This window comes from Aphelocoma coerulescens, chromosome 3, assembly GCF_041296385.1.
Source record: "Aphelocoma coerulescens isolate FSJ_1873_10779 chromosome 3, UR_Acoe_1.0, whole genome shotgun sequence".
Taxonomy (NCBI): Eukaryota; Metazoa; Chordata; class Aves; order Passeriformes; family Corvidae; genus Aphelocoma; species Aphelocoma coerulescens.
The window spans coordinates 124,949,093-124,973,314 of record NC_091016.1 but is presented as its reverse complement, the minus strand read 5'-3'; the positions used below and the strand labels follow the sequence as shown (position 1 = coordinate 124,973,314).

Here is a 24,222-nt window from a genome sequence, read left to right as displayed (position 1 = left end):
CGGGAATGGCGGGAGTGGCGGGAATGAGGGGAGGGAATGGTGGGAATGGTGGGAATGGTGGGAATGGGGGCGGGAATGGTGGGAATGCTGGGAATGGTGGGAATGAGGGGTGGGAATGGTGGGAATGGCGGGAATGGCGGGAATGGCAGGAATGGGGGCGGGAATGGCGGGAATGGGGGCGGGAATGGTGGGAATGGGGGCGGGAATGGTGGGAATGCTGGGAATGGTGGGAATGAGGGGTGGGAATGGTGGGAATGGCGGGAATGGCAGGAATGGGGGCGGGAATGGCGGGAATGGGGGCGGGAATGGTGGGAATGGGGGCGGGAATGGCGGGAATGGGGGCGGGAATGGTGGGAATGCTGGGAATGGTGGGAATGAGGGGTGGGAATGGGGGGAATGAGGGGCAGGAATGGCAGGAATGGTGGGAAGGCTGGGAATGGCGGGAAGGCTGGGAATGGTGGGAATGAGGAGTGGGAATGGCGGGAATGAGGGGTGGGAATGGTGGGAATGGTGGGAATGGCGGGAATGGCGGGAATGGCAGGAAGGCTGATAATGGCGGGAATGAGGGGTGGGAATGGCCGGAATGAGGGGTGGGAATGGTGGGAATGGGTGGAGGGAATGGCGGGAATGAGGGGCAGGAATGGTGGGAATGGCGAGAATGAGGGGTGGGAATGGCGGGAATGGTGGGAATGAGGGGCAGGAATGGTGGGAATGGCGGGAATGAGGGGTGGGAATGGTGGGAAGGCTGGGAATGGCGGGAATGCTGGAAGTGGTGGGAATGAGGAGTGGGAATGGTGGGAATGAGGGGTGGGAATGGCGGGAATGAGGGGTGGGAATGGTGGGAAGGCTGGGAGTGGCGGGAATGCTGGAAGTGGTGGGAATGAGGAGTGGGAATGGTGGGAATGAGGGGTGGGAATGGCGGGAATGAGGGGTGGGAATGGTGGGAAGGCTGGGAGTGGTGGGAATCAGGGGTGGGAATGGCGGGAATGAGGGGCGGGAATGAGGGGTGAGGATGCTGGGAATGAGGAGCGGGAATGAGGGGTGGGAATGGCGGGAATGAGGGGCGGGAACGAGGGGCCAGGATTCCTTCCCAGGATTCCTTCCTGGGATTCCCCCCTGGAATTCCGCCCCCACCATTCCCGCAGCCGTGGAATTCCCGTTCCCGGCGGGATCCGGCTCCCTCCGGATGCGGGGCCGGGAATGCTCCGAGTCCCTGAGCTCCCGGGGCTTTTCCCGGCGGGAATCTCTGGGATTCCCCATCCCGGCAGGGATTTGGTGTCCGAGGGGAAGCGGGGCCGGTCCCGGCCTGTGCAGGGAACGCCTGGGATCCATCCCACGTTCCCACATTCCCTCATTCCCTCATTCCCACATTCCCTCATTCCCTCATTCCCACATTCCCTCATTCCCACATTCCCACATTCCCACATTCCCTCATTCCCACATTCCCACGTTCCCACATTCCCACATTCCCACGTTCCCACATTCCCACATTCCCTCATTCCCACATTCCCTCATTCCCTCATTCCCTCATTCCCTCATTCCCTCATTCCCACATTCCCTCATTCCCTCATTCCCACATTCCCTCATTCCCACATTCCCACGTTCCCACATTCCCACATTCCCGCGTTCCCACGTTCCCACGTTCCCTCATTCCCACATTCCCACATTCCCACATTCCCTCATTCCCACATTCCCGCATTCCCACATTCCCTCATTCCCACATTCCCACATTCCCTCATTCCCTCATTCCCTCATTCCCGCATTCCCACATTCCCACATTCCCACGTTCCCACGTTCCCACATTCCCTCATTCCCACATTCCCACATTCCCACATTCCCTCATTCCCACATTCCCACATTCCCACATTCCCACATTCCCGCACTGATTCCCGGACGTTTCCCGGCAGGGCTGGAAGCAGGAGCGCGTGGTGGCGGAATTCTGGGATGGGAAAATCGTCCTCATCCTTCCCGGCGATCCCAAATACGCCGTGCGGAAGGTACCGGCGCTTCCCGCGGGATTGGGCCGGGATCCCGTCCCCGCTGCCCCGGGCCCCGCCCGGCTCCCTCCAGCCCCGTTCCCGCCGGGATTCCGGCCCTTTGCCGGGCCCTGCTCCCGCCATTCCCGCTCATTCCCGGTTATTCCCAGTCATTCCCAGTCATTCCCAGTTATTCCCGTCCGTCCCGTTTTTCCTCCGCTCCCGTTTCACCACCAATCCCCTTTCCCACCAATCCCATCATTCCCCCCATTCCCATCATTCCCCCCATTCCCATCATTCCCCCCATTCCCATCATTCCCCCAATCCCATCATTCCCCCCAATCCCATCATTCCCCCCATTCCCATCATTCCCCCAATCCCATCATTCCCCCCAATCCCATCATTCCCCCCAATCCCATAATTCCCCCAATCCCATCATTCCCCCCATTCCCATCATTCCCCCCAATCCCATCATTCCCCCCAATCCCATAATTCCCCCAATCCCATCATTCCCCCCAATCCCATCATTCCCCCAATCCCATCATTCCCCCCAATCCCATCATTCCCCCCATTCCCATCATTCCCCCCAATCCCATCATTCCCCCCATTCCCATTCCTATTCCCGCTTTTCTCTCCATTCCCATTCCCCCATTCCTATTTCCATCATTCCCCCCATTCCCCCATTCCCATTCCCCCTTTTCCCCCCATTCCCATTCCTGGTTTTCCCTCCATTCCCATTTCCTCCATTCCCCCCATTCCTGGTTTTCACCCCATTCCCATTTTCCCACCATTCCCGGTTTTCCTTCTGTTCCTGCTTTTTCCTCCATTCCCATTCCCTCCATTCCCGTTTTCCCCCGTTCCCATTCCTGCTTTCCTCTCCATTCCCCCCATTCCCATTCCCGTTTTCCCCCCCTTCCCATTCCCTCCATTCCCAGTTTTCCCCCCATTCCCATTCCCGTCATTCCGTCCATTCCCATTCCCTCCATTCCAGCTTTTCCCTCCATTCCCATCCTGGTTTTCCCCCCATTCCTGTTTTCTCCCCATTCCCATTTCCCCCATTCCCGTTCCCATTCCTGTTCCCTCCATTCCCATTTTCCCGTTCCCGTTCCCATTCTCATTTCCCCCCATTCCCATTCCTGCTTTCCTCTCCATTCCCCCCATTCCCATTCCCATTTTCCCCCCTTCCCATTCCCTCCATTCCCCCCATTCTCACTTTTCCCCCCATTCCCATTCCCATCATTCTGTCCATTCCCGTTCCCACCATTCCTGCTTTTCCCTCCATTCCCATCCTGGTTTTCCCCCCATTCCCGTTTTCCCCCTATTCCCCCCATTCCCATTCCCTCCATTCCCATTTCCCCCATTCCCCCCATTCCCGTTCCTTCCATTCCCATTTCCCCCATTCCCGTTCCCATTCCTGTTCCCTCCATTCCCATTTTCCCGTTCCCATTCCCATTTCCCCCCATTCCCGTTCCTGTTCCCATTCCCATTTCTCCTGTTCCCATTCCCGATTTCCCCCCGTTCCCATTCCCATTTTCCTATTCCCGTTCCCATTCCCGTTTCTCCATTCCCATTCCAATCCCCATTCCCATTCCCTCCATCCCCATTCCCATTCTGATTCCCATTCCCATTTTCCCATTCCTGTTCCCATTCCCATTTCCCCCTGTTCCCGTTCCCATTCCCGTTTTCCCATTCCCCCCAGTTCCCATTCCCCTTTCCCCTGCTCCCGTTCCCATTTCCCCCTGTTCCCATCCCCATTCCCTCCATTCCCTCCATTCCCTCCATTCCCGTTCCCATTCCTGTCCCTGTTTCCATTCCAATTTCCCCCTGTTCCTATTCCTGTTTCCCCCGTTCCCATTCCTTCCATCCCCATTCCCATTCCCCTTTCCCCTGTTCCCGTTCCCATTCCCGTTCCTGTTCCTGTTCCCGTTCCCGTTCCCATTCCTGTTCCCATTCCCGTCCCCGTTCCCATTCCCATTTCCCCATGTTCCCATTCCCATCCCCATTTCCCTCCATTCCCATCCCCATTCCCATTCCCGTTTCCCCCTATTCCCATTCCCCATTCTCATCCCCATTTCCCTCCATTCCCATCCCCGTTCCCATTTCCCACTGTTCCCGTTCCCATCCCCATTCCCTCCATTCCCATTCCCTCCATTCCTGTTCCCATCCCCTTGTTCCCATTCCCATATTCCCATCCCCGTTCCTATCCCCCTGTTCCCATTCCCATCCCCATTGCCCCTGTTCCCATGTTCCCATTCCCACATTCCCATTCCCATCCCCATGTTCCCATCCCCATTCCCACATTCCCGTTCCCATTCCCACATTCCCATTCCCACATTCCCATTCCCACATTCCCATTCCCACATTCCCGTTCCCATCCCCATCCCCGTTCCCATTCCCACATTCCCGTTCCCCTTCCCATGTTCCTATTCCCATATTCCCACATTCCCATTCCCACATTCCTATTCCCATCCCCACATTCCCGTTCCCATCCCCATTTTCCCCCATTCCCATCCCCACATCCCCATCCCCACATTCCCATTCCCATGTTCCCATCCCCACATTCCTGTTCCCATCCCCACATTCCCGTTCCCATTCCCACATTCCCATCCCTATTCCCACATTCCCGTTCCCGTTTCCCCTGTTCCCATCCCCATTTCCCCCTGTTCCCATTCCCATGTTCCCATTCCCATATTCCCTTTCCCATATTCCCGTTCGCATTCCCATTCCCATCCCCACATTCCCATCCCCACATTCCCATTCCCACATTCCCACATTCCCATTTCCACATTCCCGTTCCCATTCCCACATTCCTGTTCGCATCTTCCCATTCCCACATTCCCGTTCCCATCCCCACATTCCCATTCCCATCCCCATTCCCCCATCCCCCATTCCCACATTCCCGTTCCCATTCCCACATCCTCATCCCCACATTCCCACATTCCCATTTCCACATTCCCGTTCCCATTCCCCCATTCCCATTCCCATCCCCCCATTCCCATTCCCCCATTCCCCCATTCCCATTCCCCCATTCCCCCATTCCCATCCCCACATTCCTGTTCCCATCCCGACATTCCCATTCCGCCATTCCCACATCCCCACATTCCCATTCCCATTCCCCCACTCCCATTCCCACCTTCCCATCCCCACATTCCCCCATCCCCACATTCCCACATTCCCGTTCCCATCCCCACATTCCCGCATTCCCATTCTCATTCCCCCATTCCCGTTCCCATTCCCATCCCCATTCCCATTCCCCCATTCCCATTCCCATTCCCCCATCCCCATTCCCCCATTCCCATCCCCATTCCCATCCCCATCCCCATCCCCATTCCCGTCCCCATTCCCGTTCCCATTCCCTTTCCCATCCCCATCCCCATTCCCATTCCCATTCCCATCCCCATTCCCATTCCCCCATTCCCCCATTCCCATTCCCCCATTCCCATTCCCACATCCCCATTCCCATTCCCGTTCCCGTTCCCATCCCCGTTCCCATCCCCATCCCCATCCCCATTCCCGTTCCCATTCCCCCATCCCCATTCCCTTTCCCATCCCCATCCCCATTCCCATTCCCCCATTCCCATTCCCCCATTCCCATTCCCACATTCCCATTCCCATTCCCATTCCCATTCCCGTTCCCATCCCCGTTCCCATCCCCATTCCCGTTCCCATTCCCGTTCCCATTCCCATTCCCATTCCCCCATCCCCATCCCCATCCCCATCCCCATTCCCATTCCCACATTCCCATCCCCGTTCCCGTTCCCATTCCCATTCCCCCATTCCCATCCCCATTCCCCCATTCCCATTCCCGTTCCCATTCCCGTTCCCGTTCCCGTTCCCATTCCCCCATCCCCATCCCCATCCCCATTCCCGTTCCCATTCCCCCATCCCCATTCCCATCCCCATTCCCATTCCCCCATTCCCATTCCCCCATTCCCATTCCCACATTCCCATTCCCATTCCCGTTCCCATTCCCATTCCCGTTCCCATCCCCGTTCCCATCCCCATTCCCGTTCCCATTCCCGTTCCCGTTCCCATTCCCCCATCCCCATCCCCATTCCCGTTCCCGTCCCCATTCCCGTTCCCATTCCCTTTCCCATCCCCATCCCCATTCCCATTCCCATTCCCATCCCCATTCCCATTCCCCCATTCCCCCATTCCCATTCCCCCATTCCCATTCCCACATCCCCATTCCCATTCCCGTTCCCGTTCCCATCCCCGTTCCCATCCCCATCCCCATCCCCATTCCCGTTCCCATTCCCCCATCCCCATTCCCTTTCCCATCCCCATCCCCATTCCCATTCCCCCATTCCCATTCCCCCATTCCCATTCCCACATTCCCATTCCCATTCCCATTCCCATTCCCGTTCCCATCCCCGTTCCCATCCCCATTCCCGTTCCCATTCCCGTTCCCATTCCCATTCCCATTCCCCCATCCCCATCCCCATCCCCATCCCCATTCCCATTCCCACATTCCCATCCCCGTTCCCGTTCCCATTCCCATTCCCCCATTCCCATCCCCATTCCCCCATTCCCATTCCCGTTCCCATTCCCGTTCCCGTTCCCGTTCCCATTCCCCCATCCCCATCCCCATCCCCATTCCCGTTCCCATTCCCCCATCCCCATTCCCATCCCCATTCCCATTCCCCCATTCCCATTCCCCCATTCCCATTCCCACATTCCCATTCCCATTCCCGTTCCCATTCCCATTCCCGTTCCCATCCCCGTTCCCATCCCCATTCCCGTTCCCATTCCCGTTCCCGTTCCCATTCCCCCATCCCCATCCCCATTCCCGTTCCCATTCCCATTCCCGTTCCCATTCCCCCATCCCCATCCCCATCCCCATTCCCATTCCCGTTCCCATTCCCCCATTCCCATTCCCGTTCCCATCCCCATCCCCGTCCCCATTCCCGTTCCCATTCCCCCATCCCCATTCCCATATTCCCCCATTCCCCCATTCCCGTTCCGGTTCCCCTCAGGCCGAGCAGCTGCGGGAGTTGGTGGATTCCGAGCTCGGTTTCCAGGCGGGAGCGGCGCCGGAGCGGGGCCGGAGCCTCTGGAGCTTCCTGTTCGTGTCGGCGGGGGGCGGCGTGGAGGGGGCGCTGCTGGCCCAGCCCCTGCGCCAGGTACCCTCGTTAACCCTAATTAGCGCTCGTTAGCGCTCATTAACCCCGGGCTGGCCCAGCCCCTGCGCCAGGTACCCTCGTTAACCCTAATTAGCGCTCGTTAGCGCTCATTAACCCCGGGGTGCTGCTGGCCCAGCCCCTGCGCCGGGTACCCTCGTTAACCCTAATTAGCGCTCGTTAGCGCTCATTAACCCCGGGGCGCTGCTGGCCCAGCCCCTGCGCCAGGTACCCTCGTTAACCCTAATTAGCGCTCGTTAGCGCTCATTAACCCCGGGCTGGCCCAGCCCCTGCGCCAGGTACCCTCGTTAACCCTAATTAGCGCTCGTTAGCGCTCATTAACCCCGGGGTGCTGCTGGCCCAGCCCCTGCGCCGGGTACCCTCGTTAACCCTAATTAGCGCTCGTTAGCGCTCATTAACCCCGGGGCGCTGCTGGCCCAGCCCCTGCGCCGGGTACCCTCGTTAACCCTAATTAGCGCTCGTTAGCGCTCATTAACCCCGGGGTGCTGCTGGCCCAGCCCCTGCGCCGGGTACCCTCGTTAACCCTAATTAGCGCTCGTTAGCGCTCATTAACCCCGGGGCGCTGCTGGCCCAGCCCCTGCGCCGGGTACCCTCGTTAACCCTAATTAGCGCTCGTTAGCGCTCATTAACCCCGGGGTGCTGCTGGCCCGGCCCCTGCGCCGGGTACCCTCGTTAACCCTAATTAGCGCTCGTTAGCGCTCATTAACCCCGGGGTGCCCCGCTGGCTCCGGTTCCGGTTCCCGACCCCACATTCCCAGTTCCAGTTCCCCATTCCCAGTTCCCGTTCCCAGTTCCTGCTCCAGTCCCATTCCCAGTTCCCATTCCCAGTTCCCATTCCTGTTCCCTGTTCCCGTTCCCAGTTCCCAGCTCCTGTTCCCAGTTCCCATTCCCCATTCCCAGTTCCCATTCCCCATTCCCAGTTCCCATTCCCAGTTCCCGTTCCCAGTTCCCAACCCCACATTCCCAGCTCCTGTTCCCAATTCCCTCATCCCAATCCTGCGTTCCCAGTTCCCATTCCCCATGCTCAGTTCCCATTCCCAGTTCCCATTCCCAGTGCTCAGTTCCCATTCCCAGTTCCCATTCCCAGTTCCCATTCCCAGTTCCCATTCCCAGTGCTCAGTTCCCATTCCCAGTTCCCATTCCCAATTCCCATTCCCATTCTCTCCCCAGTCCCCCCTTCCCAGATCCCAATCCCCAATTCCCAACCTCCCATTTCCATTCCCAGTTCCCATTCCCAGCTCCCATCCCCCATTCCCAGTTCCCATCCCCCATTCCCAGTTCCCATTCCCAGTTCCCAATTTCTCATTCCCAATTCCCAACCCCAATTCCCAATCCCCCATTCCCATCCCCGTTCCCATTCCCAGTTCCCATTCCGAGCTCCCAGTCCCAGTTCCCAGTTTCTCATTCCCAGTTCCCATTCCCCCTTTCCAGATCCCAATCCCAAATTCCCAATATCATATTCCCATTTCCCATCCCCCATTCCCATTATTCCCATTCCCCGTTCCCAATTCCCATTCCCATTATTCCCACTCCCAGTTCCCAATCCCCATCCCCCACTCCCATCATTCCCATTTCCCATCCCCCATTCCCATTATTTCCATTATTCCCATCCCAGTTCCCATTCCCAGTTCCCACTTCCCAATCCCCATCCCCCGTTCCCATTATTCCCATTATTCCCATTCCCATTATTCCCATTATTCCCATTATTCCCATTAGTCCCATTCCAATTATTCCCATAATTCCCATTCCCAGTTCCCAATTCCCATTCCCATTATTCGCATTCCCAGTTCCCATTCCCAGTTCCCACTTCCCAATCCCCATCCCTCATTCCCGTTATTCCCATTATTCCCAATCCCCCGTTCCCAATCCCCAGTTCCCATTCCCATTATTCCCATTCCCACTTCCCAATCCCCATCCCCCATTCCCATTATTCCCATTCCCACTTCCCAATCCCCATCCCCCATTCCCATTATTCCCATTCCCATTATTCCCATTTTTCCCATTTTTCCCATTATTCCCAGTTCCCAATCCCCATCCCCCACTCCCATTGTTCCCATTCCCATTATTCCCACTCCCATTATTCCCATTCCCATTATTCCCATTCCCATTATTCCCATTTTTCCCATTATTCCCAGTTCCCAATCCCCATCCCCCACTCCCATTATTCCCATTCCCGTTATTCCCACTCCCATTATTCCCATTATTCCCATTATTCCCATTCCCATTTTTCCCATTATTCCCATTCCCATTATTCCCATTCCCATTTTTCCCATTCCCATTATTCCCATTTTTCCCATTTTTCCCATTATTCCCAGTTCCCAATCCCCATCCCTCACTCCCATTGTTCCCATTCCCATTATTCCCACTCCCATTATTCCCATTCCCATTATTCCCATTCCCATTATTCCCATTTTTCCCATTATTCCCAGTTCCCAATCCCCATCCCCCACTCCCATTATTCCCATTCCCATTATTCCCACTGTTCCCATTCCCATTATTCCCAGTCCCATTATTCCCATTCCCAGTTCCCATCTCCCGCTCCCATTATTCCCATTATTCCCATTATTCCCAGTCCCATTATTCCCATTGTTCCCATTCCCATTATTCCCATTCCCATTATTCCCAGTCCCATTATTCCCATTCCCATTATTCCCACTCCCATTATTCCCATTATTCCCATTTTTCCCATTATTCCCAGTTCCCGATCCCCATCCCTCACTCCCATTATTCCCATTCCCATTATTCCCAGTCCCATTATTCCCATTCCCAGTTCCCATCTCCCGCTCCCATTATTCCCATTATTCCCATTATTCCCAGTCCCATTATTCCCATTGTTCCCATTCCCATTATTCCCAGTTCCCATCTCCCATTCCCCTCATTCCCATTATTCCCACTCCGTTATTCCCGCAGGCGTTCCGGGTGCTGCCGGAGCCGTTCCCATCCCCGGCTCATTCCCAGGACGATTCCCAGGATGATTCCCAGCATTCCCAGCATTCCCAGCATTCCCAGTTTGGTTCCCGGCACCCGGGGCCGTGCCGGGCCTGGCGCTGCTCGGAGCAGCCGGAGGCGGCCGCGTGCGGCATCAGCCGGATCTGGGTGCGGGCGGCGCGGCGGCGGCGCGGCATCGCCCGCAGGATGGCCGACGCGCTCCGGTGGGTGCGCCGGGAGCACTGGGAACACTGGGAACACACAACGGGGACAATGGGAACACTGGGATGGCCGACGCGCTCCAGTGGGTGCGCCGGGAGCACTGGGAACACTGGGAACAATGGGAACACACAATGGGAACAATGGGAGCACTGGGATGGCCGACGCGCTCCGGTGGGTGCGCTGGGAGCACTGGGAACACTGGGAACAATGGGAACAATGGGAACACTGGGAACACTGGGAACACTGGGAACACACAATGGGGACAATGGGAACACTGGGAACACGCAATGGGGACAATGGGAGCACTGGGATGGCCGACGCGCTCCGGTGGGTGCGCTGGGAGCACTGGGAACACTGGGAACAATGGGAACAATGGGAACACTGGGAACACTGGGAACACTGGGAACACACAATGGGGACAATGGGAACACTGGGAACACGCAATGGGGACAATGGGAGCACTGGGATGGCCGACGCGCTCCGGTGGGTGCGCCGGGAGCACTGGGAACACTGGGAACAATGGGAACAATGGGAACACGCAATGGGGACAATGGGAACACTGGGAACACGCAATGGGGACAATGGGAGCACTGGGATGGCCGACGCGCTCCGGTGGGTGCGCTGGGAGCACTGGGAGCACTGGGAACACTGGGAACAATGGGAACACTGGGGACACTGGGAACACTGGGAGCACACAATGGGGACAATGGGAGCACTGGGATGGCCGACGCGCTCCGGTGGGTGCGCTGGGGGCACTGGGAACACTGGGAACACACAATGGGAACAATGGGAGCACTGGGATGGCCGACGCGCTCCGGTGGGTGCGCTGGGAGCACTGGGGACAATGGGAACAATGGGAGCACTGGGAACACTGGGAACACTGGGGACACTGGGGACAATGGGGACAATGGGAGCACTGGGATGGCCGACACGCTCCGGTGGGTGCGCTGGGAGCACTGGGAACACTGGGAGCACTGGGAACACACAATGGGGACAATGGGAACACTGGGGACACTGGGAACACTGGGATGGCTGACACGCTCCGGTGGGTGCGCTGGGAGCATTGGGAACACTGGGAACAATGGGAACAATGGGAGCACTGGGAGCACTGGGATGGCCGACGCGCTCCGGTGGGTGCGGGTGCACTGGGAGCACTGGGAACACTGGGAACACACAATGGGGACAATGGGAACACTGGGATGGCCGACGCGCTCTGGTGGGTGCACTGGGAGCACTGGGAGCACTGGGAACACTGGGGACAATGGGAGCACTGGGATGGCCGACGCGCTCCGGTGGGTGCGCTGGGGGCACTGGGAACACTGGGAGCACTGGGAACACTGGGAGCACACAATGGGGACAATGGGAGCACTGGGATGGCCGACGCGCTCCGGTGGGTGCGCTGGGAGCACTGGGAGCACTGGGAACACACAATGGGAACACTGGGAACACTGGGGACACTGGGATGGCCGACGCGCTCCGGTGGGTGCGCTGGGAGCACTGGGAGCAATGGGAACACTGGGAACACACAATGGGAACACTGGGAACACTGGGATGGCCGACGCGCTCCGGTGGGTGCGCTGGGAGCACTGGGAACACTGGGAACACTGGGAACACACAATGGGAACAATGGGAGCACTGGGATGGCCGACGCGCTCCGGTGGGTGCGCTGGGAGCACTGGGAACACTGGGAACACACAATGGGGACAATGGGAACACTGGGGACAATGGGAACACTGGGATGGCCGACGCGCTCCAGTGGGTGCGCTGGGAGCACTGGGAACACTGGGAACACACAATGGGGACAATGGGAACACTGGGGACAATGGGAACACTGGGATGGCCGACGCGCTCCAGTGGGTGCGCTGGGAGCACTGGGAACACTGGGAACACACAATGGGGACAATGGGAGCACTGGGATGGCCGACGCGCTCCGGTGGGTGCGCTGGGAGCACTGGGAACACTGGGAACACACAATGGGGACAATGGGAACACTGGGATGGCCGACGCGCTCCGGTGGGTGCACTGGGAACACTGGGAACACTGGGAACACACAATGGGGACAATGGGAGCACTGGGATGGCCGACGCGCTCCGGTGGCTGCGCTGGGAGCACTGGGAACACTGGGAGCAATGGGAACACACAACGGGGACAATGGGAGCACTGGGATGGCCGACGCGCTCCGGTGGGTGCGCCGGGAGCACTGGGAACACTGGGAGCACTGGGAACACACAACGGGGACAATGGGAGCACTGGGATGGCCGACGCGCTCCGGTGGGTGCGCTGGGAGCACTGGGAACACTGGGAGCACTGGGAACACTGGGAGCACACAATGGGGACAATGGGAGCACTGGGATGGCCGACGCGCTCCGGTGGGTGCGCTGGGAGCACTGGGAACACTGGGAGCACTGGGAACACACAATGGGGACAATGGGAGCACTGGGATGGCCGACGCGCTCTGGTGGCTGCGCTGGGAGCACTGGGAACACTGGGAACACTGGGAACACAGGGAACACACAACGGGGACAATGGGAGCACTGGGATGGCCGACGCGCTCCGGTGGGTGCGCTGGGAGCACTGGGAGCACTGGGGACAATGGGAACACTGGGAACACTGGGGACAATGGGAACAATGGGATGGCCGACGCCCTCCGGTGGGTGCGCTGGGAGCACTGGGAACACTGGGAGCACTGGGGACAATGGGAGCACTGGGGACAATGGGAGCACTGGGATGGCCGACGCGCTCCGGTGGGTGCGCTGGGAGCACTGGGAACACTGGGAGCACACAATGGGAACAATGGGAGCACTGGGATGGCCGACGCGCTCCGGTGGGTGCGCTGGGAGCACTGGGAACAATGGGAACAATGGGAGCACTGGGGACAATGGGAGCACTGGGAGCACTGGGAACAATGGGGACAATGGGGACAATGGGAACACTGGGATGGCCGACGCGCTCCGGTGGGTGCGCTGGGAGCACTGGGAACACACAATGGGAACACTGGGAGCACTGGGAGCACTGGGATGGCCGACGCCCTCCGGTGGGTGCGCTGGGAGCACTGGGAGCACTGGGAACACACAATGGGAACACTGGGAACACTGGGAGCACTGGGATGGCTGACGCGCTCCGGTGGGTGCGCTGGGAGCACTGGGAACACTGGGAACACACAATGGGGACAATGGGAACACTGGGAACAATGGGGACAATGGGAACACTGGGAGCAATGGGGACACTGGGGACAATGGGAACAATGGGAGCACTGGGAACACTGGGAACACTGGGGACACTGGGAACACTGGGATGGCCAACGCGCTCCGGTGGGTGCGCTGGGAGCACTGGGAACACACAATGGGAACACTGGGAGCACTGGGAGCACTGGGATGGCCGACGCCCTCCGGTGGGTGCGCTGGGAGCACTGGGAGCACTGGGGACAATGGGAGCACTGGGAGCACTGGGGACAATGGGAGCACTGGGGACAATGGGAACACTGGGAGCACTGGGAACAATGGGGACAATGGGAACACTGGGAGCACTGGGATGGCTGACGCGCTCCGGTGGGAGCACTGGGAACACTGGGAACACTGGGGACAATGGGAACACTGGGAACACTGGGAGCAATGGGAACACTGGGATGGCCCACGCGCTCCGGTGGGTGCGGGAGCACTGGGAACACTGGGAACACTGGGAGCACTGGGAACACTGGGGACACTGGGAGCACTGGGAACAATCGGAACACTGGGAACACTGGGAACAATGGGAACACTGGGAGCACTGGGAACACAGGGAACAATGGGAACACTGGGAACACTGGGAACACTGGGATGGCCGACACGCTCCGGTGGGTGCGGGCTGGGGGAGCACTGGGAACACGGGGAGCACTGGGAACACTGGGAATTGGGACTGGGAATGGTGGGAAATGGGACTGGGAACACTGGGAATGGGGATGGGAACACTGGGAACTGGGGAGGGATGGACAGGGAAGAGTGGGAATATTCCCTGGTTTTAAGGAAAACATTCCCGGTTTTTAGGGAAAACATTCCCAGTTTTAAGGAGACCATTCCCAGTTTTAAGGAGACCATTCCCAGTTTTTAGGGAGACCATTCCCAGTTTTAAGGAGACCATTCCCAGTTTTAAGGAGACCATTCCCAGTTTTTAGGGAGACCATTCCCAGTTTTTAGGGAGACCATTCCCGGTTTTAAGGAGACCATTCCCAGTTTTTAGGGAGACCATTCCCGGTTTTAAGGAGACCATTCCCAGTTTTTAGGGAGACCATTCCCAGTTTTAAGGAGAACATTCCCAGTTTTTAGGGAGACCATTCCCAGTTTTAAGGAGACCATTCCCGGATTTTAGGGAGACCATTCCCAGTTTTAGGGAGACCATTCCCAGTTTTTAAGGAGACCATTCCCAGTTTTAGGGAGACCATTCCCAGTTTTAAGGAGACCATTCCCAGTTTTAGAGAGACCATTCCCGGTTTTTAGGAGACCATTCCCAGTTTTAAGGAGACCATTCCCAGTTTTAAGGAGACCATTCCCGGTTTTTAAGGAGACCATTCCCAGTTTTAGGGAGACCATTCCCAGTTTTTAAGGAGACCCTTCCCAGTTTTAAGGAGACCATTCCCAGTTTTTAGGAGACCATTCCCAGTTTTTAAGGAGACCATTCCCAGTTTTAAGGAGACCATTCCCAGTTTTTAGTGAGACCATTCCCGGTTTTTAGGGAGACCATTCCCAGTTTTTAGGGAGACCATTCCCAGTTTTAAGGAGACCATTCCCAGTTTTTAGGGAGACCATTCCCAGTTTTAAGGAGACCATTCCCAGTTTTGAGGAGGCCATTCCCAGTTTTTAGGGAGACCATTCCCGGTTTTTAGGGAGACCATTCCCAGTTTTTAGGGAGAACATTCCCAGTTTTTAAGGAGACCATTCCCAGTTTTTAGGGAGACCATTCCCAGTTTTTAGGGAAAACATTCCCAGTTTTAAGGAGACCATTCCCGGTTTTTAAGGAGACCATTCCCAGTTTTAAGGAGACCATTCCCAGTTTTAAGGAGGCCATTCCCAGTTTTTAGGGAGACCATTCCCAGTTTTAGGGAGACCATTCCCAGTTTTTAGGGAGACCATTCCCAGTTTTAAGGAGACCATTCCCAGTTTTTAGGGAGACCATTCCCAGTTTTAGGGAGACCATTCCCAGTTTTTAGGGGGAACATTCCCAGTTTTAAGGAGACCATTCCCAGTTTTAGGGAGACCATTCCCAGTTTTTAGGGAGACCATTCCCAGTTTTAAGGAGACCATTCCCAGTTTTTAGGGAGACCATTCCCAGTTTTAGGGAGACCATTCCCGGTTTTTAGGGAGACCATTCCCAGTTTTTAAGGAGACCATTCCCAGTTTTAAGGAGACCATTCCCAGTTTTTAGGGAGACCATTCCCAATTTTAAGGAGACCATTCCCAGTTTTAAGGAGACCATTCCCAGTTTTTAGGGAGACCATTCCCAGTTTTTAAGGAGACCATTCCCAGTTTTTAGGGAGACCATTCCCAGTTCTTAAGGAGACCATTCCCAGTTTTAGGGAGACCATTCCCAGTTCTTAAGGAGACCATTCCCAGTTTTAGGGAGACCATTCCCGGTTTTTAGGGAGACCATTCCCAGTTTTAAGGAGACCATTCCCAGTTTCAAGGGGACCATTCCCAGTTTTAAGGAGACCATTCCCAGTTTTAGGGAGACCATTCCCAGTTTTTAGGGAGACCATTCCCAGTTTTAAGGAGACCATTCCCAGTTTTAAGGACACCATTCCCAGTTTTTAGGGAGACCATTCCCAGTTTTTAAGGAGACCATTCCCAGTTTTAAGGAGACCATTCCCAGTTTTTAGGGAGCACATTCCCAGTTTTTAAGGAGACCATTCCCAGTTTTTAGGGAGACCATTCCCAGTTTTAAGGAGGCCATTCCCAGTTTTTAGGGAGACCATTCCCAGTTTTAAGGAGACCATTCCCAGTTTTTAGGGAGACCATTCCCAGTTTTAGGGAGACCATTCCCAGTTTTAAGGAGACCATTCCCAGTTTTTAGGGAGACCATTCCCAGTTTTTAGGGAGACCATTCCCAGTTTTAAGGAGGCCATTCCCAGTTTTAAGGAGACCATTCCCAGTTTTTAGGGAGCCCATTCCCAGTTTTTAGGGAGACCATTCCCAGTTTTAAGGAGACCATTCCCAGTTTTATGGAGACCATTCCCGGCTCCAGCTGGGACCATTCCCGCTTTTCCCCCCCCCCGTGCGGTTGCCATGGGAACCATTCCCGGCGTTGGCGGGAGCACTTCCGGCTTGGGAAGATCCCGGAATTCCCGGGATTGGAAAAGGAGAAATCCCGAGCTCGGAGTGGGGCCGGCTCCAGCCGTTAATGACTCATTAATGACTCGTTAATGACTCGTTAATGACTCAACTCGTTAATGGCTCATTAATGGCTCGTTAATGGCTCGTTAATGGCTCGACTTGTTAATGGCTCGTTAATGGCGCGTTAATGACTCGTTAATGGCTCCTTAATGGCTCCTTAATGGCTCATTAATGACTCGACTCGTTAATGGCTCGTTAATGGCGTGTTAATGACTCGTTAATGACTCGTTAATGGCTCGGCTCGTTAATGACTCGTTAATGGCTCCTTAATGGCTCCTTAATGACTCGTTAATTACTCATTAATGGCTCGTTAATGACTCCCTAATGGCTCATTAATGGCTCATTAATGACTCGACTCATTAATGGCTCGTTAATGGCTCGTTAATGGCTCGGCTCGTTAATGACTCGTTAATGGCTCGAGTCGTTAATGGCTCGTTAATGATTTCTTAATGACTCGTTAATGGCTCGTTAACGACTCATTAATGACTCCTTAATGACTCATTAATGGCTCGGTAATGGCTCATTAATGACTCGTTAATGGCTCGTTAACGGCTCATTAATGACTCGCTAATGGCTGGTTAATGACTCGTTAGCGGCTCATTAATGACTCGTTAATGGCTGGTTAATGACCCTTTAGCGGCTCATTAATGGCTCGTTAATGGCTGGTTAATGACGGCCCCGTTCCCGGCTGGAGCCGCTCGGCGCTGCGGAATTCCCGAGGGCGGCGTTCCCGGTGGGATCGGCCCTCCCGGTGGGATCCGCCCTCCCGGTGGGATCCGCCCTCCCGGTGGGATCTGCCCACTCCGGTGGGATCCGCCCGCTCCGGTGGGATCCGCCCTCCCAGTGGGATCTGCCCGCTCCGGTGGGATCCGCCCTCCCGGTGGGATCGGCCCTCCCGGTGGGATCCGCCCTCCCAGTGGGATCTGCCCGCTCCGGTGGGATCCGCCCTCCCAGTGGGATCCGCCCTCCCAGTGGGATCTGCCCGCTCCGGTGGGATCCGCCCTCCCGGTGGGATCCGCCCTCCCAGTGGGATCTGCCCGCTCCGGTGGGATCCGCCCTCCCGGTGGGATCTGCCCTCCCGGTGGGATCCGCCCTCCCGCTGGGATCCGCCCTCCCGGTGGGATCTGCCCTCCCGCTGGGATCCGCCCTCCCGGTGGGATCCGCCCTCCCGCTGGGATCCGCCCTCCCGGTGGGATCCGCCCTCCCGGTGGGATCCGCCCTCCCGGTGGGATCTCGGTGGGATCCGCCCTCCCGCTGGGATCTGGCTCCGGGCTCAGGCTCCCTCCCCTCCCCCCCCCAGGCGCTCCTTCGTCTTCGGGGCGGTGCTGAACTCGCGGGATTTGGCCTTTTCCGACCCCACTCCAGACGGGAGAGCCTTCGCCGCGCGCTACTGCGGCCGGCCCGACTTCCTGGTCTACAGCTTCCTGCACGGAGCCGCCGCCGCCGCCGCGGGATCGGCTGGATCGGGATCGGCTGGATCGGGATCAGCTGGATCGGGAGCGGCTGGATCGGGATCGGCAGCGGGATCGGGAACGGCAGCGGCAGCGGGATTGGGACTGGCAGGATCAGGATTGGGATCAGCAGCAGGATTGGGAGTGGGATCAGCTGGATTGGGATCAGCTGGATCGGGATCAGCTGGATCGGCGGCAGCAGCGGGATCGGCAGCAGGATCGGGATTGGGATCAGCAGCAGGATTGGGATCAGCAGCAGGACTGGGATCAGCTGGATCAGAATTGGGATCAGCAGCAGGATTGGGATCAGCTGGATCGGAATTGGGATCAGCAGCAGGATTGGGAGTGGGATCAGCTGAATCAGGATCGGGATCAGCTGGATCGGGATCGGCAGCGGCAGCGGGATCGGCAGGATTGGGATTGGGATCAGCTGGATCGGGATTGGGATCAGCAGCAGGATCGGGATCACTGGGATCGGGATCGGCAGCAGGATTGGGATCAGCAGCAGGATCAGGATTGGGATCAGCTGGATCAGGATCAGCAGGATTGGGATCAGCAGGAGGATCAGGATTGGGATCAGTGAGATCGGGAGGACCGGGAGCGGGATCAGCAGCAGGATCAGGATCAGGATTGGGATCAGCAGGACCAGGATCATTGGGATCATCGGGATCGGGCTCCTCAGGCCTGCCCTGACTTCCAGAGGGGCTGGAAAAGCCGGGATTGATCCAGGGGATCCTGCTGAGCTCCCGCAGGAATCCTTCCCTAAATCCCTTCCCAGATCCCTTCCCAGATCCCTTCCCTAAATCCCTTCCCAGATCCCTTCCCAGATCCCTTCCCTAAATCCCTTCCCCAAATCCCTTCCCCAAATCCCTTCCCCGATCCCTTCCCAGATCCCTTCCCAGATCCCTTCCCTCTGGAATCCTCCCCTTCCTTCCCTCGGGAGCCGTTCCCTGGGAATCCCCCCCTCCCCCGCTCCCTTTCCCGCTGGCAATCCCGGAATTCCGCCCTCGCTTTTCCCGGGACCCCTTTGGGCTCCGAGCTCCCTGCCCTGACCTCGGCCTCGGGATGGATCCGGGGGATCCTTCCCGGGAGCTTCCCCGCGGGATCCGCGCCCGGAGCCCCCGGGGGCCCTCCCGGCCAGGAGCTTCCCCACCACATTCCGTGGATTCCCGCGGATTCCCATGGATTCCCATGGATTTCCATGAATTCCCGTGGATTCCCATGGATTCCCGTGGATTTCCACCCCACGGATCCACGACGGCGCTCGGCGGCTCCTCCGCCGCGTTCTGAGGTTTTGTGCCGGGATTCCGAGGTTTTGTGGGGTTTTATCCCGAAGTTTTCTGGAATTTGTATAAATCCTGTGAGTTTCTGATGCGATTCCGAGGTTTTCTGGAGTTTCATCCCAAAGTTTTCTGGAATTTGTACGAATCCCGTCAGTTTCTGATGCAATTCCGAGGTTTTGTGCCGGGATTCCGAGGTTTTGTGGGGTTTTATCCCAAAGTTTTCTGGAATTTGTACAAATCCCATCAGTTTCTGATGCGATTCCGAGGTTTTGGGGAGTTTCATTCCGAGGTTTTCTGGAATTTGTATAAATCCCATCAGTTTCTGACGAGATTCCAAGGTTTTGTGCCGGGATTCCGAGGTTTTCTGGGGTTTTATCCCGAAGTTTTCTGGAATTTGTATAAATCCTGTGAGTTTCTGATGCAATTCCAAGGTTTTGTGCAGTTTCATTCCGAGGTTTTCTGGAGTTTCATCCCAAGGTTTTCTGGAATTTGTATAAATCCCATCAGTTTCTGACGAGATTCCAAGGTTTTGTGCCGGGATTCCGAGGTTTTGTGGGGTTTTATCCCGAAGTTTTCTGGAATTTGTATAAATCCCGTCAGTTTCTGATGCGATTCCGAGGTTTTGTGCCGGGATTCTGAGGTTTTGGGGAGTTTCATCCCAAAATTTTCTGGAATTTGTATAAATCCCATCAGTTTCTGATGCAATTCCGAGGTTTTGTGCTGGGATTCCGAGGTTTTGTGGGGTTTCATCCCAAAGTTTTCTGGAATTTGTACAAATCCCGTCAATTTCTGATGCGACTCCGAGGTTTTGTGCTGATATTCCGTGGATTTCTGAGGATATTCCAGGATTTCCCGAGGATATTCCCCTCCCCCTGGGGGATTGCTGGGAACCTCTTGTGCCGGGAAATCTTCTCCTGGAGTTTTCCCACGGGATTTGGGATTTGATCCTCCTTGGGGGGGGGGGAGGGGGCTCTTCCAGCCAGGAAATTCCAGGATTTTTGGAGGAAATTCCAGGGTTTTTGGAGGATATTCCAGGATTTTTGGAGGATATTCCAGGGGTTTTTGGAGGATATTCCAGGATTTTTCCCCCACCCCAAGAGCACCCAAACCCCATCCAAGCTCCCACCCCTCTGGAAAAGCCAAATCCCAAGGAAAAATCCACCGATCCCACACAGAGAGGAACAAATCTGTTTATTGGGAATATCTCTGAGGGAAAACTCGGGAAAATCCAACCCCAGAAAGGGAAAATCCCACCCTAAAAAGGGGGAAAATCCAACCTAAACTCGGGAAATTCCAGCCCAAAAAAATGAGGGAAGATCCAAGGAAAAAGGGGGTGGGATCCAACCCCAAAAAGAGGGAAAATCCAACCTAAACTCGGGAAATTCCAGCCCCAAAAGGAGGGAAAATCCAAGGAAAAATGATGGGAATTCCAGCCTAAAAAAAGAGGGAAAATCTGACATAAACTCAGGAAATTCCAGCCCAAAAAGAGGGAAAATCCAACCTAAACTCAGGAAATTCCAGCCCCAAAAAGAGGAAAAATCCAACCTAAACTCAGGAAATTCCAGCCCCGAAAAGAGAGGGAAAACTGAACCTAAGAGCGGGAAAACCCAGCCCTAAAAAAACCCGGGAAAACCCAACCCTAAAAAAACTGGGAAAACCCAACTAAAAAATTCGGGAAAACCCAACCCTAAAAAAAACCCAGGAAAACCCAATCCGGGAAAACCCAGGAAAACCCAACCCTAAAAAACACCCGGGAAAACCCAACCCTAAAAAAAACCGGGAAAACCCAACCCTGAAAAAACCAGGAAAACCCAACCCTAAAAAAACCAGGAAAACCCAACCCTAAAAAAACCAGGAAAACCCAACGCTAAAAATACCCGGGAAAACCCAACCTGGGAAAACCCAACCCTAAAAAAAAACCTGGAAAACCCAACCCTAAAAACACCTGGGGAAAACCCAACCCTAAAAAAACCCAACTAAAAAATGCGGGAAAACCCAACCCTAAAAAAACCTGGGAAAACCCAACCCTAAAAAAATCTGGGAAAACCCAACCCTAAAAAAACCTGGGAAAACCCAACCTTGGGAAAACCCAACCCTAAAAAAAACCCAGGAAAACCCAACCCAGGAAAACCCAACCCTAAAAAAAAACCAGGAAAACCCAACCCTAAAAAAACCTGGGAAAACGAACCCTAAAAAACCCTGGGAAAACCCAACCCTGGGAAAACCCAACCCTAAAAAAAAAAAACCGGGAAAACCCAACCCTAAAAAAACCTGGGAAAACCCAACCCGGGAAAACCCAACCCTAAAAAATCCCGGGAAAACCCAACCCTAAAAAACACCCAGGAAAACCCAACCTGGGAAAACCCAACCCTGGGAAAACCCAACGCTAAAAAAAACCAGGAAAACCCAACCCGGGAAAACCCAAACCTAAAAAAAACCTGGAAAACCCAACCCAGGAAAACCCAACCCTACAAAAACCGGGAAAACCCAACCCTAAAAAAACCCGGGAAAACCCAACCCTAAAAAAACCGGGAAAACCCAACCCTGGGAAAACCCAACCCTAAAAAAAACCAGGAAAACGCAAACCTAAAAAAAAAAAACGGGAAAACCCAACCCTAAAAAAACCCGGGAAAACCCAACCCTAAAAAAATCCGGGAAAACGCAACGAAAAACTCAGGAAAACCCAACCCTAAAAAACACCTGGGGAAAACCCAACTAAAAAAAAACGGGAAAACCCAACTAAAAAATTTGGGAAAACCCAACCCTAAAAAAACACGCGGGAAAACCCAACCTTGGGAAAACCCAACCCTAAAAAAAACCCAGGAAAACCCAACCCAGGAAAACCCAACCCTAAAAAAACCCGGGAAAACCCAACCCTAAAAAAACCCGGGAAAACCCAACCCTAAAAAAACCAGGAAAACCCAACCCAGGAAAACCCAACCCTACAAAAACCAGGAAAACCCAACCCCAAAAAAACCCGGGAAAACCCAACCCTAAAAAAACCTGTGAAAATCCAAAACTAAAAAAACCCGGGAAAACCCAACCTGGGAAAACCCAACCCTAAAAAAACCTGGGAAAACCCAACCCTAAAAAAACCCAGGAAAACCCAACCCTGGGAAAACCCAACCCTAAAAAAACCCGGGAAAACCCAACCCTAAAAAAACCCAGGAAAACCCAACCCTAAAAAAATCCGGGAAAACGCAACGAAAAACTCAGGAAAACCCAACCCTAAAAAAAACCAGGAAAACCCAACCTGGGAAAACCCAACCCTGGGAAAACCCAACCCTGGGAAAACCCAACGCTAAAAAACTCAGGAAAACGCAAACCTAAAAAAAAAAACGGGAAAACCCAACCCTAAAAAAACCTGGGAAAACCCAACCCAGGAAAACCCAACCCTAAAAAAAACCAGGAAAGCCCAACCCGGGAAAACCCAACCCTAAAAAAAACCAGGAAAACCCAACCCAGGAAAACCCAACCCTAAAAAAACCCAGGAAAACCCAACCCTAAAAAAAACTCGGGAAAACCCAACCCTAAAAAAATCCGGGAAAACGCAACGAAAAACTCAGGAAAACCCAACCCTAAAAAACACCCAGGAAAACCCAACCTGGGAAAACCCAACCCTAAAAAACACCCAGGAAAACCCAACCTGGGAAAACCCAACCCTAAAAAAAACCAGGAAAACCCAACCTGGGAAAACCCAACCCTAAAAAAAACCAGGAAAACCCAACCCGGGAAAACCCAACCCTAAAAAAAACCAGGAAAACCCAACCCGGGAAAACCCAACCCTAAAAAAAACCAGGAAAACCCAACCCGGGAAAACCCAACCCTAAAAAAAACCAGGAAAAGCCAACCCAGGAAAACCCAACCCTACAAAAATCGGGAAAACCCAACCCTAAAAAAACCAGGAAAACCCAACCCTGGGAAAACCCAACCCTAAAAAAACTTGGGAAAACCCAACCCTGGGAAAACCCAACCCTAAAAATCCCTGGGAAAACCCAACCCTAAAAAAACCCAGGAAAACCCAACCCTAAAAACACCCGGGAAAACCCAACCCTGGGAAAACCCAACCCAGGAAAACCCAACCCTAAAAAAACCGGGAAAACCCAACCCTGGGAAAACCCAACCCTAAAAAAAACCAGGAAAACCCAACCCTAAAAAAACCCGGGAAAACGAACCCTAAAAAAAACCCGGGAAAACCCAACCCTAAAAAAACCCAGGAAAACCCAACCCAGGAAAACCCAACCCTACAAAACCCGGGAAAACCCAACTAAAAAATGCGGGAAAACCCAACCCTAAAAAAACCCGGGAAAACCCAACCCTAAAAAAATCCGGGAAAACGCAACGAAAAACTCAGGAAAACCCAACCCTAAAAAAAACCAGGAAAACCCAACCTGGGAAAACCCAACCCTGGGAAAACCCAACCCTGGGAAAACCCAACGCTAAAAAACTCAGGAAAACGCAAACCTAAAAAAAAAAACGGGAAAACCCAACCCTAAAAAAACCTGGGAAAACCCAACCCAGGAAAACCCAACCCTAAAAAAAACCAGGAAAGCCCAACCCGGGAAAACCCAACCCTAAAAAAAACCAGGAAAACCCAACCCAGGAAAACCCAACCCTAAAAAAACCCAGGAAAACCCAACCCTAAAAAAAACTCGGGAAAACCCAACCCTAAAAAAATCCGGGAAAACGCAACGAAAAACTCAGGAAAACCCAACCCTAAAAAACACCCAGGAAAACCCAACCTGGGAAAACCCAACCCTAAAAAACACCCAGGAAAACCCAACCTGGGAAAACCCAACCCTAAAAAAAACCAGGAAAACCCAACCTGGGAAAACCCAACCCTAAAAAAAACCAGGAAA

At 54.8% G+C, this 24,222-nt stretch overlaps 1 protein-coding gene across 2 annotated transcripts in view; it reads left to right on the top strand.

The window, feature by feature from the left end:
* ESCO2 (establishment of sister chromatid cohesion N-acetyltransferase 2) overlaps positions 1–20,154 on the top strand; it is a 40,125-nt gene extending 19,971 nt beyond the window's left edge. The window contains exons 8-12 of one of the 2 annotated variants that reach the window (XR_011150072.1): positions 1,908–1,997; positions 6,953–7,099; positions 10,028–10,269; positions 17,930–19,557; positions 19,630–20,154. Coding sequence is in view for 1 of the 2 variants with exons in the window: in XM_069011891.1 (XP_068867992.1) it covers positions 1,908–1,997; positions 6,953–7,099; positions 10,028–10,269; positions 17,930–18,773 (1,323 nt within the window). In the remaining variant the exon portion in view is untranslated. Of the gene's footprint in view, positions 1–1,907; positions 1,998–6,952; positions 7,100–10,027; positions 10,270–17,929 lie in introns of both variants that reach the window. The other variant, XM_069011891.1, reaches the window with a different exon arrangement.
* The last annotated feature ends 4,068 nt before the right edge of the window (positions 20,155–24,222 follow it).